This window comes from Scyliorhinus canicula, chromosome 18 (genome assembly GCF_902713615.1).
Source record: "Scyliorhinus canicula chromosome 18, sScyCan1.1, whole genome shotgun sequence".
NCBI lineage: Eukaryota > Metazoa > Chordata > Chondrichthyes > Carcharhiniformes > Scyliorhinidae > Scyliorhinus > Scyliorhinus canicula.
Window position 1 is genome coordinate 79,995,878 of NC_052163.1, and position 15,834 is coordinate 80,011,711.

Here is a 15,834-nt window from a genome sequence, read left to right on the forward strand (position 1 = left end):
TGCAAGACTTTCTTTCTTTTCTATGTACCACAGCTGCAATTATTGCTAGACTATTTTGCAGGCCCAAAACCCGACCCAATACTTTGCAAAGCTTGAATGGTGCTTCCTAACTTCTCTCTCCCATGCCAAACATCTTCTATTTCTGTGCAGGCCATCCCAATAAGCCAGTCGGCAAGTTAGAAGCAGTGCATCAATATCCCAGTGGCAATATGTGAATCTCAATTTTCCCATCAACATCACTAACCTGTTTAAAACAAAGTGATTCATCTTTTTTATATAGTTCCTTCCTGGGATATGGTCTTTACTGGCATTTAATGCCCATCCCTAGCAATTCAATACAAGCCAGGCTGCACCATGGAGTGGAAACAGACAACCATTTTGGCGTGGGTCTGGAGTCACCAACAGACCAGACTTGCTAAGATTGGCAAGAATTCTTTCACCAAAGATATGAGATTTATATAATTCGTAGAATAGAATTTACATAGAACATACAGTACAGAAGGAGGCCATTTGGCCCATCGAGTCTGCACAGCCCCACTTAAGCCCTCACTTCCACCCGATCCCCATAACCCAATAACTCCTCTTAACTTTTTTTGGACACTAAGGACAATTTATCATGGCCAATCCACCTAACCTGCACATCTTTGGACTGTGGGAGGAAACTGGAGCAGCCGGAGGAAACCCACGCAGACACGGGGAGAACGTGCAGACTCCGCACAGACAGTGACCCAGTGGGGAATCGAACTTGGGACCCTGGCGCTGTGAAGCTACAGTGCTAGCCACTTGTGCTACAGTGCAGAAGGAGGCCATTTGGCCCATTGAGTCTGCACAGGTCCTTGGAAACAGCATCCCACTTAAGCCCACGCTTCCACCCTATCTCCATAATCCAGGAAGCCCACCTAACCTTTTGGGCACTAAGGGACAATTTAGCATGGCCAATCCACCTAACCTGCACATCTTTGAACTGTGGGAGGAAACTGGAGCACCCAAAGGAAACCCACGCAGACATGGGGAGAAAGTGCAAACTCCACACAGACAGTCACCCAAGGCCGGATTTGAACTTCCATTGAAGTGATGTGTCCAGGTGTCAGCAAACATCTCGTTAATGGAGAATCTTGTGCCCGAGCAGCATTCCACAACATCTCACCCTGGAGGCATGGACTGCTGCAATGCCAGCAATTTCCTCAGGATGGAGGAGTAGTGGCAGTTTACCCTACAGACCTAAAGGAAATGCATGGTCATAGAAAAGGTGGTCGTATGTGGAATCCTTTCATGTTCGTCAATGCCCCTGTCTGCTCTTCTGGTGCCTTGATGGTCACATGGGTGCAGTCAATTAACCCCTGCACCTGAGGGCGTCCAGCGATGATAGAAAACCCCACTGCATTCTGTGCCTGTATGGCTCCATCGGTAGTGAACTCAGTGCGACCTGATACCCTTCAAACCCGGCATTCATGACCTCCTGTATGCTGTGCTGGACTGCTGATTTTGTGGTACCAGTGCTCTCCGCTGTCCAATTTGGAAGGACCCAGAGGCAAAGAAGTTCAGTGACACCGTCAGTGCTGACACAGCGGATGGGGAGCGAAATAATCCTCCACTCGTGCACAAATCTCTGCCACCATTTACCTTGATAGATGCATCCTTCAGTGACACTGACACTTTGTTAGATTCAGGAAGCTCATTCACTGTCTGTAGGTGGTGGATGTCACTTTCGTTCCCTCTGTGCTCCATGTGCATCTCCTCTGCTTGCCGCAAGACCAATGGGCTGTATTTACCATGGGGCCAACTACACAACTCCCAACTCCGAGCACTCAGTCCATGGTCCATTGATGGCCTTCCTTACCTCCAGACGGACAATCATACCTGCACCATGCCCCTCATGCCCCAATATCCTGCATTGGATCACCCCCCCCAAACAGATCCAGTACAGATGGGGTTAACACTCCTGTGACCTCAGCACACTCATAGCCACTGTATGCTATTGTATGAGGAAATCTATGAGCCTCCCCCCTACTTTTGTACCAATATTAAATGGACCCACCTCCATGACTGGCCCCCTTGCTCTCTCCTACTCAGGGATGTGTTTGCTACCCTTCAGAGTCGCCATCCATGCCTCCAAATCAAAATAATTTTATCCCCATTAACGAGCACTTCAGTAACTCATTTGCATTGTGAATTAATGAACTGTCTCATTCGTGCAAGGGGCTGGTTTACAGCTTCCGAAATCTCTTCCTGTACCAGCTGGGAGGTGGGACTGTCACACAAGGGATGTGAAATCGCTTTCTTGGCAAACATCGGTTCTCCCTCGGCGATTAAACAAAAACTCAGCCCGATAATTCTATGACTTTGGTTTCTGATACTTTTTTAAAATGTAAATATTTATTGAAGTTTACATTTTTACACTGTACAGGAGATGGCTGAAACAGTTATTATTTACAATTTACAGTGTAAATTGTACAGGGGCTGGTTTAGCTCACTGAGCTAAATCGCTGGTTTTTAAAGCAGACCAGGCAGGCCAGCAGCACGGTTCGATTCCCGTACCAGCCTCCCCGGACAGGCGCCGGAATGTGGCGACTAGGGGCTTTTCACAGTAACTTCATTGAAGCCTACTCGTGACAATAAGCGATTTTCATTTCATTTCATTTTCACATGTTCTTCCTTTTTTTGCCCCCCCCCCCCCCCCCCCCCCCCCCCCCACTCCACTCATTCAGGTTTTTGTCAGGTGTGCTCTGTGTACCACTTTAAACATGCACAGGAGAAGGTGGACTCGGCCCTGCTCAGTGCTTCGCTCCAGACTCCCCAACCTACTTCCATCCCTATTTCTTCCTCCCATTTCTGCCTTGGTCCGTACAATGGTGATCTTGCCCTTTTTAAAAGTCGCCTGTATATGTCCCCGCAGTTCCCTTTTTCCATGCTGTCCGCGTCCAGTAGCACCTCCAACTTTGTGTCTCTCAGGGCATCTCATCAGCTCCTTGTGGAGAAAGTTTTTGACTTGTAAATGTCGGAGTTTCTGTCCATTCGAAAGTTCCAGTCTCTCCGCCGGCGCTTTGAAGGCCGCAAATCTTTCCCCCAGGTAAAAGTTCCTGATTGCTAGCATCTCCCCGTCCTGTCGCCACCTCTGAAAGGTGGCGTCAAGCATGGCTGGTGGGAAACTATGGTTGCCGCAGATGAGGGCCATGGTGGACACCTTGGTTAAACAGAATTGATGTCTCATCTGGTTCCAGGTTCTTAGTGTTGCTACTACCACTGGGCTGGATGAGTGTTTTGCAGACAGGGATGGGAGCGCTGTCATTGGGCGAGGGTTCGGAGGGTCGTGCAGGAGGACTCCTCCATCCTCACACATTCAGTTCCCTGACCCATCCCCTCACCCTCTCGGCTGTGGCTTGCCAGTGGCAGATTGCAAGTTCGTGAGGGCCAGGTCACCCAGGCTTCTTCTCCTCTGCAATCTTCTCTTCGGGAAGACCTTGGGGATGAAGGTTAGTCTGGATCTAAACAGGAAGAGGAACTTTGGCAGTATATTCATCTCGATCATCTGCACCCTCCCTGCCAGGGAAAATGGGAGTGCATCCCATCTCTGCAGATCCTTTTTAATTTCCTCCACCAGACTTATAGAACATAGAACAGTACAGCACAGAACAGGCCCTTCTGCCCTCAATGTTGTGCCGAGCCATGATCACCCTACTCAAACCCACGTATCCACCCTATACCCGTACCCCAACAACCCCCCCCCCCTTAACCTTACTTTTATTAGGACACTACGGGCAATTTAGCATGGCCAATCCACCTAACCCGCACATCTTTGGACTGTGGGAGGAAACCGGAGCACCCGGAGGAAACCCACGCACACAGGGGGAGGATGTGCAGACTCCACACAGACAGTGACCCAGCCGGGAATCGAACCTGGGACCCTGGAGCTGTTAAGCATTTATGCTAACCACCATGCTACCCTGCTGCCCCTTGTCAGATTCCATTTGTGGATCTGTGTCCAGTCATGGGGAATCTGGATCCCCAGGTAGCGGAATTTGTTTCGGGCTATTTTAAATCATAGAATCATAGAATTTACAGTGCAGGAGGCCATTTGGCCCATCAAGTCTGCACCTGCTCTTTGAAAGAGCACCCTATCCAAGCCCACACCTCCACCCTATCCCCATAACTCAGTAACCCGACCCAACACTAAGGTCAATTTTGGACACTAAGGGCAATTTAGCATGGCCAATCCACCTAACCTGCACATCTTTAGACTGTGGGAGGAAACCGGAGCACCCGGTGGAAACCCATGCTAACACGGGGAGAAAGTGCAGACTCCGCACAGACAGTGACCCAAGCCGGAATCGAACCTGGGACCCTGGAGCTGTGAAGCAATTGTGCCACCTACAAGGCTACCGTGCTGCCCTCAGGTAAGGAAGGAGCCTTCCCTCTGTGTTCATAAAAGGTTCCCTGCGTCTGGCGGAGTTCGCGTACGTCCTTCCTGGTGGATCGCAGATTCAAGTCCATTTGTAGCTTCTTCCTCTATGGTCAGGGTCTCGGACTACCTTTTGTTGACCTCCAAGATGGAGTCGATCAGTTGCTGCCTGGCCGCTCTCGCTTCCCTGTCTCTATGAGCTGTGTTGGCCATAATCTCTCCCCCAAATCACCACCTTCAGTGCCTCACAGAACCGTGGAAGGTGAGACTTGCTATTCCGGTTGTTCGTATTGTACTCGCCTACGGTCTGTGATGTTTTCTGACAGAGGATCTTGTCAGCCAGGAGATCAATGTCCAACATCCATGTGGGGAATTGGGCACAGCCCGTCTCCAACCTCACATCCAAGTAATGTGGAGTGTGGTTGGAGATGACTCCTGCGGAATATTCCGCTCCGATGATTCCTGGAAGCACCGATATCCCCACTGCAAAGAAGTCGATACATGTGTAGACATTGTGTACCGGTGAGAAGAACGAGAATTCCTTTTCATCCGGGTGCAGGTGCCGCCATGGATCCACTGTTCCCAATTCCCTAGCCATGCCTGTCTTTTTCCCCGTTCTGGGGTTTGATTGGTCCGTCAATGGATCTTGTAGGAGGTTAAAGTCCCGCCCATGATCAGTCGGTGTGTGTCGACGTCGGGTATTTCCGCCATGGTCTTCTTTATAAAATCCGTGTCGTCCCAGTTGGGCATGTACACATTTACCAGCACGATCGGTGCCCCGTTTAGGACACCACTAACTATAACGTAGTTAACGTCCCCGCTTGGTCCATAACCGTCTTTTATTTTCTGCTTTCACCTGTTTTGGAACCTCAGTAACATTTTAAAAATTTGTTCTCGAGCTGTTGGCAGGGAGGGAAAAAAATATTTTGACTGTGCCTAGTTGCCCAGGGAAGCTTGTGGTGTACCGTCTCCTTAAACCTCAGCAGCCCGCATGGTAATGGTACTGCCGCGATGGTGGCTGTGAACTCCAGGATATTGATCCAACAACAACTGCAATTCTGTCCTTCAATTCAAAAATATTGGAAACTGAAGATAATAGTAATTTTGAGCAACTCCAATAAAAAAAAGACCTTCCTATGACCTCAGGATTTTCCAGAACCCCCTGACAATGAATTACTTCCTGAATCATAATTGTTGCTATAATACATAGAAACATACATGGAAAATAGAAGCAGGAGGAGGACATTCGGCCCTTTGAGCCTGCTCCACCATTCAGTGTGATCATGGCTGATCATCACAGTCAATACCCTGATCTCGTCTTCCCCCCATCCTTTGATTCCTTTAGCCCCAAGAGCTATATCGATAGAAACAATGTAGAAATAATGTTGGAAATATGGCAATTTAATTTCTACAGAGTGAGCTCCCACAACAGCTATGAAGAAATGATCAACTAATGTTAATTTTGTGATATTGCATGTGGGATAAGTATTGATTGGACAGGGTATCATGATGGGATGATGACACCGTGGTTAGCACTGCTACCTGACAGCACCAGGGACCGCAGTTCATTTTCAGCCTTGGGTGCCTGCATGGAGTTTGCACATTCTCCTGGTGTCTGCGTGGGTTTCCTCCGGGAGCTCTGGTTTCCTCCCGCGGTCCAAATATGTGCATGTTAGATGATCAATGTGCGAGGATATGGGGAGTGGGCCGAGGTAGAGTGCTGTTTCGGAGGGTCGGTGCATACTCGATGGGCCAGATGGCCTCCTTCTGCACTGTAGGGATTCTATGGATTCTATTCTATGGACTCACTGTTTTTTTTTAAAATAAGGCCATAGGATTTTGTTTACAGCTCTTATAGATAGATAGAATAGATAGAACAGTACAGCACAGAACAGGCCCTTCAGCCCTCGATGTTGTGCCGAGCAATGATCACCCTACGCAAACCCACGTATCCACCCTATACCCGTAACCCAACAACCCCCCCTTAACCTTACTTTTTAGGACACTACGGGCAATTTAGCATGGCCAATCCACCTAACCCGCACATCTTTGGACTGTGGGAGGAAACCGGAGCACCCGGAGGAAAACCACACACACACGGGGAGGATGTGCAGACTCCACACAGACAGTGACCCAAGCTGGGAATCGAACCTGGGACCCTGGAGCTGTGAAGCATTGACGCTAACCACCATGCTACCGTGCTGGTAGTACTGCAAGTACAGACTTGCAAGTACAGACTTGGTTTCACGTCTCACCCAAAAAATGGTTCCTCCAACAATGCAGCACTGACTCAGTATTGCGTTGGAGTGTCAGCCTAGATTGTGTGAACTGCGTGGGGATTGAATCCACAACCTCCTGGCTCAGAGGTGAAAGAGCTGTTTCATCCACAACCTCCTGGCTCAGAGGTGAAAGCGCTACATTTCATCTTCCAGTTCCTTCCAATAAGAATCTAGCCACTGCCATGTGAATTAGAGAATTGAACTCTTCAAAAATGTCAACAGAAGACCTTGTTTAAAGGCCATTCGGATGAAATGAATCCAACCTTCCTGCTTCTGAAACGTTAATGGAAAAACTTTGTTTGTTTCGTAGCCCACTAAATGGACAGGCTGACCTCCGGTCATATAGAAAAACCTGAATGGGTGATTGAAGCAGGAACCTTCGAGGACAGTGTTTTCCAATCAGGAGGGAGTAATCCAGAGGTGAGAATTCTTTTTGGGGGGGAGGGGGGAGTGTATTAGATAAAAGAGGAAGGCTGTTAGTTGAGGTGGGAAGGCAAGCCATTGATGCTCAGAACTGGTGTGGTGGGGAAGAGGGACGGAGGGTGATTGGAGTGGATTTCTGTTATCAGAGGAGTGGGTAAGTCCCCAATGAGAACAGGAGGGAAAGAGCTAGAGCCCCCAATTGATTGGGCTGTGACTGCACCTCCTGGCACACAAGGGGTGCTGGAAAAGGCAGTTAACTTCTTGACCTGGCAGCTCCCACCTCCCTGTCATTGCCATGTTTCCCAATCCCTGGGAAATCCGAGCGGGTACTGTTCAATTTAAATCAACCTCTCAATGGAGAATTCGGAATAAAAGTGTAAATTGTCGGTGGTTCCTGGCATGTATCATAGAATTTACCATGCAGAAGGAGGCCATTAGGCACATCGAGTCTGCACCAGCTCTTGGAAAGATTATCAGCCAGTCTTGATAATCACTGGTCTAAAAAGGATGGTGCGTCCATTCACAGCAGGTTGAGGATGTATCCTTTTACTTTGGTTTTAACCCTAGCCTTAAACATTCTCCAACCCATTCTTCAATGGTCAAATAACAAGGCCCGTATTTTGAAGGTTCATTACCTGCAATCTCCCTTGCAGCTCTTGGTTTTCACTAGTGAGCGACTCCACTTGACTCTGTAGTGATAAAAGCCATTCCTCGCTAGAATTGTGCACACCCTTTTTCGAAAGCAGCTTCTCAATCGCTGAAATGGTACAAGGCAAAAATAGTCGGCAACAGATTAAAACAGTTTGAAGAATTATTTGATTTCAAAATTGAAACAAAAAGGCCAACAGTAAGTGACAGGGAAAACGGCACCACAGTCAGTTTCAGCAGTTCTGTACCCCACTGAGAGTCAGTGTCAACAGTTCTGTATACCAGTGTGAGTCAGCATCAGGGATAACTGTACCCCAGTGTGAGTCAGCATCAGGGATAACAGTATCCCAGTGTGAGTCAGTGTCAGGGATAACTGTACCCCAGTGTGAGTCAGTGTCAGGGAAAACTGTACCCCAGTGTGAGTCAGTGTCAGGGAAAACTGTACCCCAGTGTGAGTCAGTGTCAGGGAAAACTGTACCACAGTGAGAGTCAGCATCAGGGAAAACTGTACCCCAGTGTGAGTCAGAGTCTGGAAAACTGTAGCCCAGTGTGAGTCAGTGTCAGGGGAAACTGTACCCCAGTGAGAGTCAGTGTCAGGGGAAACTGTATCCCAGTGAGAGTCAGTATCAGGGGAAACTGTACCGCAGTGTGAGTCAGTGTCAGGGAAAACTGTACCCCAGTGTGAGTCAGCATCAGGGAAAACTGTACCCCAGTGTGAATCAGCATCAGGGGAGACTGTACCCCAGTGAGAGCCAGCGCCAGGGATTACTGTATCCGAGTGAGAGTCAGTGTCAGGGGAAACTATACCCAGTGTGAGTCAGAGTCTGGAAAACTGTACCCCAGTATGAGTCAGTGTCGGGGGAAACTGTACCCCAGTAATGAGTCAGTGTCGGGGAAAAACTGTACCCCAGTGAGTCAGTGGTAGGGGAAACTGTTATCCCCAGTGGTGAGTCAGTGTCAGGGAAAACTGTACCCCCAGTGTGAGTCAGTGTCAGGGAAAACTGTACCCCAGTGTGAGTCAGTGTCAGGGAAAACTGTACCCCAGTGTGAGTCAGTATCAGGGGAATCTGTATCCCAGTGAGAGTCAGCATCAGGGGAATCTGTATCCCAGTGAGAGTCAGTGTCAGCAGAACTGTAACCAAGTGAGAGCCAGCGCCAGGGATTACTGTATCCGAGTGAGAGTCAGTGTCAGGGGAAACTGTACCCCAGTGAGAGTCAGTGTCAGGGGAAACTGTACCCCAGTGTGAGTACGTGTCAGGGAAAACTGCACCCCAGTGTGAGTCAGCATCAGGGGAAACTGTATCCCAGTGAGAGTCAGTATCAGGGGAAAACTGCACCCCAGTGTGAGTCAGCATCAGGGAAAACTGTACCCCAGTGTGAATCAGCATCAGGGGAAACTGTACCCCAGTGTGAGTCAGTGTCAGGGGAAACTATACCCAGTGTGAGTCAGAGTCTGGAAAACTGTACCCCAGTATGAGTCAGTGTCGGGGGAAACTGTACCCCAGTGAGAGTCAGTATCAGGGGAATCTGTATCCCAGTGAGAGTCAGCATCAGGGGAATCTGTATCCCAGTGAGAGTCAGTGTCAGCAGAACTGTAACCAAGTGAGAGCCAGCGCCAGGGATTACTGTATCCGAGTGAGAGTCAGTGTCAGGGGAAACTGTACCCCAGTGTGAGTCAGAGTCTGGAAAACTGTACCCCAGTGTGAGTCAGTGTCAGGGGAAACTGTACCCCAGTGAGAGTCAGTGTCAGGGGAAACTGTACCCCAGTGAGAGTCAGTGTCAGGGAAAACTGTACCCCAGTGAGAGTCAGTGTCAGGGATAACTGTACCCCAGTGTCAGTCAGTGTCAGGGAAAACTGTACCCCAGTGTGAGTCAGTGTCAGGGAAAACTGTACCCCAGTGTGAGTCAGCATCAGGGAAAACTGTACCCCAGTGTGAGTCAGCATCAGGGAAAACTGTACCCCAGGTGTGAATCAGCATCAGGGGAAACTGTACCCAGGAGAGTCAGTGTCAGGGGAAACTTTACCTCAGTGTGAGTCAGAGTCTGGAAAACTGTACCCCAGTGTGAGTCAGTGTCAGGGGAAACTGTACCCCAGTGAGAGTCAGTGTCAGGGGAAACTGTACCACAGTGTGAGTCAGAGTCTGGAAAACTGTAGCCCAGTGTGAGTCAGTGCAGGGGAAACTGTACCCCAGTGTGAGTCAGTGTCAGGGAAAACTGTACCCCAGTGTGAGTCAGTGTCAGGGAAAACTGTACCCCAGTGTGAGTCAGTGTCAGGGAAAACTGTACCCCAGTGTGAGTCAGCATCAGGGGAAACTGTACCCCAGTGAGAGTCAGTGTCAGGGGAAACTGTACCCCAGTGTGAGTCAGAGTCTGGATAACTGTACCCCAGTGTGAGTCAGTGTCAGGGAAAACTGTACCCCAGTGTGAGTCAGTGTCAGGGAAAACTGTACCCCAGTGTGAGTCAGTGTCAGGGAAAACTGCACCCCAGTGTGAGTCAGTGTCAGGGATAACTGTACCCCAGTGTGAGTCAGTGTCAGGGAAAACTGTATACCAGTGTGAGTCAGTGTCAGGGAAAACTGTACCCCAGTGTGAGTCATTGTCAGGGAAAACTGTACCCCAGTGAGAGTCAGCATCAGGGGAAACTGTACCCCAGTGAGAATCAGTGTCAGCAGATCTGTACCCCAGTGTGAAGTCAGTGTCAGGGATAACTGTACCCCAGTGTGAGTCAGTGTCAGGGAAAACTGTACCCAGTGTGAGTCAGTGTCAGGGAAAACTGCACCCCAGTGTGAGTCAGCATCAGGGAAAGCTGTACCCCAGTGTGAGTCAGTGTCAGGGAAAACTGTATCCCAGTGTGAGTCAGTGTCAGGGAAAACTGTACCCCAGTGTGAGTCAGTGTCAGGGAAAACTGTACCCCAGTGTGAGTCAGTGTCAGGGAAAACTGTACCACAGTGAGAGTCAGCATCAGGGTAAACTGTACCCCAGTGAGAATCAGTGTCAGCAGATCTGTACCCCAGTGTGAGTCAGTATCAGGGGAATCTGTATCCCAGTGAGAGTCAGTGTCAGGGATAACTGTACCCCAGTGAGAGTCAGTGTCAGGGATAATTGTACCCCAGTGTGAGTCAGCATCAGGGAAAATTGTACCCCAGTGTGAGTCAGTGTCAGGGAAAACTGTACCCCAGTGTGAGTCAGTGTCAGGGAAAACTGTACCCCAGTGTGAGTCAGTGTCAGGGAAAACTGTACCCCAGTGTGAGTCAGTGTCAGGGAAAACTGTACCACAGTGAGAGTCAGCATCAGGGAAAACTGTACCCCAGTGTGAGTCAGAGTCTGGAAAACTGTAGCCCAGTGTGAGTCAGTGTCAGGGGAAACTGTACCCCAGTGAGAGTCAGTGTCAGGGGAAACTGTATCCCAGTGAGAGTCAGTATCAGGGGAAACTGTACCGCAGTGTGAGTCAGTGTCAGGGAAAACTGTACCCCAGTGTGAGTCAGCATCAGGGAAAACTGTACCCCAGTGTGAATCAGCATCAGGGGAAACTGTACCCCAGTGTGAGTCAGTGTCAGGGGAAACTATACCCAGTGTGAGTCAGTGTCGGGGGAAACTGTACCCCAGTGAGAGTCAGTGTCAGGGAAAACTGTACCGCAGTGTGAGTCAGTGTCAGGGAAAACTGTACCCCAGTGTGAGTCAGCATCAGGGAAAACTGTACCCCAGTGTGAATCAGCATCAGGGAAACTGTACCCCAGTGTGAGTCAGTGTCAGGGGAAACTATACTCAGTGTGAGTCAGAGTCTGGAAAACTGTACCCCAGTATGAGTCAGTGTCGGGGGAAACTGTACCCCAGTGTGAGTCAGTATCAGGGGAATCTGTATCCCAGTGAGAGTCAGCATCAGGGGAATCTGTATCCCAGTGAGAGTCAGTGTCAGCAGAACTGTAACCAAGTGAGAGCCAGCGCCAGGGATTACTGTATCCGAGTGAGAGTCAGTGTCAGGGGAAACTGTACCCCAGTGTGAGTCAGAGTCTGGAAAACTGTACCCAGTGAGAGTCAGTGTCAGGGAAAACTGTACCCCAGTGTGAGTCAGTGTCAGGGAAAACTGTACCCCAGTGTGAGTCAGTGTCAGGGATAACAGTATCCCAGTGAGAGTCAGTGTCAGGATAACAGTATCCCAGTGAGAGTCAGTGTCAGGTGGAAACTGTACCCCAGTGAGAGTCAGTGTCAGGGATAACTGTACCCCAGTGAGAGTCAGTGTCAGGGATAACTGTACCCCAGTGTGAGTCAGTGTCAGGGAAAACTGTACCCCAGTGTGAGTCAGTGTCAGGGAAAACTGTACCCCAGTGTGAGTCAGTGTCAGGGAAAACTGTACCCCAGTGTGAGTCAGCATCAGGGAAAACTGTACCCTAGTGTGAATCAGCATCAGAGGAAACTGTACCCCAGTGAGAGTCAGTGTCAGGGGAAACTGTACCTCAGTGTGAGTCAGAGTCTGGAAAACTGTACCCCAGTGTGAGTCAGTGTCAGGGGAAACTGTACCCCAGTGAGAGTCAGTGTCAGGGGAAACTGTACCACAGTGTGAGTCAGAGTCTGGAAAACTGTAGCCCAGTGTGAGTCAGTGTCAGGGGAAACTGTACCCCAGTGAGAGTCAGTGTCAGGGAAAACTGTACCCCAGTGTGAGTCAGTGTCAGGGAAAACTGTACCCCAGTGTGAGTCAGTGTCAGGGAAAACTGTACCCCAGTGTGAGTCAGCATCAGGGAAAACTGTACCCCAGTGTGAGTCAGCATCAGGGAAAACTGTACCCCAGTGTGAATCAGCATCAGGGGAAACTGTACCCCAGTGAGAGTCAGTGTCAGGGGAAACTTTACCTCAGTGTGAGTCAGAGTCTGGAAAACTGTACCCCAGTGTGAGTCAGTGTCAGGGGAAACGTACCCCAGTGAGAGTCAGTGTCAGGGGAAACTGTACCACAGTGTGAGTCAGAGTCTGGAAAACTGTAGCCCAGTGTGAGTCAGTGTCAGGGGAAACTGTACCCCAGTGTGAGTCAGTGTCAGGGAAAACTGTACCCCAGTGTGAGTCAGTGTCAGGGAAAACTGTACCCCAGTGTGAGTCAGTGTCAGGGAAAACTGTACCCCAGTGTGAGTCAGCATCAGGGGAAACTGTACCCCAGTGAGAGTCAGTGTCAGGGGAAACTGTACCCCAGTGTGAGTCAGAGTCTGGATAACTGTACCCCAGTGTGAGTCAGTGTCAGGGAAAACTGTACCCCAGTGTGAGTCAGTGTCAGGGAAAACTGTACCCCAGTGTGAGTCAGTGTCAGGGAAACTGTACCCCAGTGTGAGTCAGTGTCAGGGATAACTGTACCCCAGTGAGAGTCAGTGTCAGGGATAACTGTACCCCAGTGTGAGTCAGTGTCAGGGAAAACTGTATACCAGTGTGAGTCAGTGTCAGGGAAAACTGTACCCCAGTGTGAGTCATTGTCAGGGAAAACTGTACCCCAGTGAGAGTCAGCATCAGGGGAAACTGTACCCCAGTGAGAATCAGTGTCAGCAGATCTGTACCCCAGTGTGAGTCAGTGTCAGGGATAACTGTACCCCAGTGTGAGTCAGTGTCAGGGAAAACTGTACCCAAGTGTGAGTCAGTGTCAGGGAAAACTGCACCCCAGTGTGAGTCAGCGTCAGGGAAAGCTGTACCCAGGTGAGTCAGTGTCAGGGAAAACTGTATCCCAGTGTGAGTCAGTGTCAGGGAAACTGTACCCCAGTGTGAGTCAGTGTCAGGGAAAACTGTACCCCAGTGTGAGTCAGTGTCAGGGAAACTGTACCTCAGTGAGAGTCAGCATCAGGGTAAACTGTACCCCAGTGAGAATCAGTGTCAGCAGATCTGTACCCCAGTGTGAGTCAGTATCAGGGGAATCTGTATCCCAGTGAGAGTCAGTGTCAGGGATAACTGTACCCAGTGAGAGTCAGTGTCAGGGATAACTGTACCCCAGTGTGAGTGAGCATCAGGGAAAACTGTACCCCAGTGTGAGTCAGTGTCAGGGAAAACTGTTATCCCAGTGTGAGTCAGTGTCAGGGAAACTGTACCCCAGTGTGAGTCAGTGTCAGGGAAAACTGTACCCCAGTGTGAGTCATTGTCAGGGAAAACTGTACCCCAGTGAGAGTCAGTGTCAGGGGAAACTGTACCCCAGTGTGAGTCAGAGTCTGGATAACTGTACCCCAGTGTGAGTCAGTGTCAGGGGAAACTGTACCCCAGTGAGAGCCAGTGTCAGGGAAAACTGCACCCCAGTGTGAGTCAGCATCAGGGAAAACTGTACCCCAGTGAGAGTCAGTGTCAGCAGAACTGTAACCCAGTGAGAGCCAGCGCCTGGGATAACTGTATCCCAGTGAGAGTCAGTGTCAGCAGAACTGTACCCCAGTGTGAGTCAGTGTCAGGGATAACAGTATCCCAGTGTGAGTCAGTGTCAGGGAAAACTGTACCCCAGTGTGAGTCAGTGTCAGGGGAAACTGTATCCCAGTGAGAGTCAGCATCAGGGGAAACTGTACCCCAGTGAGAGTCAGTGCCAGGGATAACAGTCTCCCAGTGTGAGTCAGCATCAGGGAAAACTGTACCCCAGTGTGAATCAGCATCAGGGGAAACTGTACCCCAGTGAGAGTCAGTGTCAGGGGAAACTATACCCAGTGTGATTCAGAGTCTGGAAAACTGTACCCCAGTATGAGTCAGTGTCGGGGGAAACTGTACCCCAGTGTGAGTCAGTATCAGGGGAATCTGTATCCCAGTGAGAGTCAGCATCAGGGGAATCTGTATCCCAGTGAGAGTCAGTGTCAGCAGAACTGTAACCAAGTGAGAGCCAGCGCCAGGGATTACTGTATCCGAGTGAGAGTCAGTGTCAGGGATAACTGTACCCCAGTGTGAGTCAGCGTCGGGAAAACTGTACCCCAGTGTGAGTCAGTGTCAGGGATAACTGTACCCCAGTGTGAGTCAGTGTCAGGGAAAACTGTACCCCAGTGTGAGTCAGTGTCAGGGATAACAGTATCCCAGTGAGAGTCAGTGTCAGGGATAACAGTATCCCAGTGAGAGTCAGTGTCAGGGGAAACTGTACCCCAGTGAGAGTCAGTGTCAGGGAAAACTGTACCCCAGTGAGAGTCAGTGTCAGGGATAACTGTACCCCAGTGTGAGTCAGTGTCAGGGAAAACTGTACCCCAGTGTGAGTCAGTGTCAGGGAAAACTGTACCCCAGTGTGAGTCAGCATCAGGGAAAACTGTACCCCAGTGTGAGTCAGCATCAGGGAAAACTGTACCCCAGTGTGAATCAGCATCAGGGGAAACTGTACCCCAGTGTGAGTCAGTGTCAGGGAAAACTGTACCCCAGTGTGAGTCAGTGTCAGGGAAACTGTACCCCAGTGTGAGTCAGGCATCAGGGGAAACTGTACCCCAGTGAGAGTCAGTGTCAGGGGAAACTGTACCCCAGTGTGGAGTCAGAGTCTGGATAACTGTACCCCAGTGTGAGTCAGTGTCAGGGAAAACTGTACCCCAGTGTGAGTCAGTGTCAGGGAAAACTGTACCCCAGTGTGAGTCAGTGTCAGGGAAAACTGCACCCCAGTGTGAGTCAGTGTCAGGGATAACTGTACCCCAGTGTGAGTCAGTGTCAGGGAAAACTGTATACCAGTGTGAGTCATTGTCAGGGAAAACTGTACCCCAGTGAGAGCCAGCATCAGGGGAAACTGTACCCCAGTGAGAATCAGTGTCAGGCAGATCTGTACCCCAGTGTGAGTCAGTGTCAGGGAAACTGTACCCCAGTGTGAGTCAGTGTCAGGGAAAACTGTACCCCAGTGTGAGTCAGTGTCAGGGATAACTGTACCCCAGTGTGAGTCAGTGTCAGGGAAAACTGTATACCAGTGTGAGTCAGTGTCAGGGAAACTGTACCCCAGTGTGAGTCATTGTCAGGGAAAACTGTACCCCAGTGAGAGTCAGTGTCAGGGGAAACTGTACCCCAGTGAGAGTCAGCATCAGGGGAAACTGTACCCCAGTGAGAATCAGTGTCAGCAGATCTGTACCCCAGTGTGAGTCAGTGTCAGGGATAACTGTACCCCAGTGTGAGTCAGTGTCAGGGAAA

The 15,834-nt window shown here is 50.0% G+C and overlaps 1 protein-coding gene across 6 annotated transcripts in view; it reads right to left on the reverse strand.

The window, feature by feature from the left end:
* The window catches only part of LOC119953464 (ankyrin repeat domain-containing protein 24-like), a 209,016-nt gene that overhangs the window by 20,157 nt on the left and 173,025 nt on the right, over positions 1-15,834 (reverse strand). For all 6 annotated transcript variants that reach the window (XM_038777775.1, XM_038777772.1, XM_038777774.1 and 3 more), the window contains one exon: positions 7,737-7,858. In XM_038777775.1, coding sequence (XP_038633703.1) covers positions 7,737-7,858 — 122 coding nt within the window. The remainder of the gene's footprint in view (positions 1-7,736; positions 7,859-15,834) is intronic.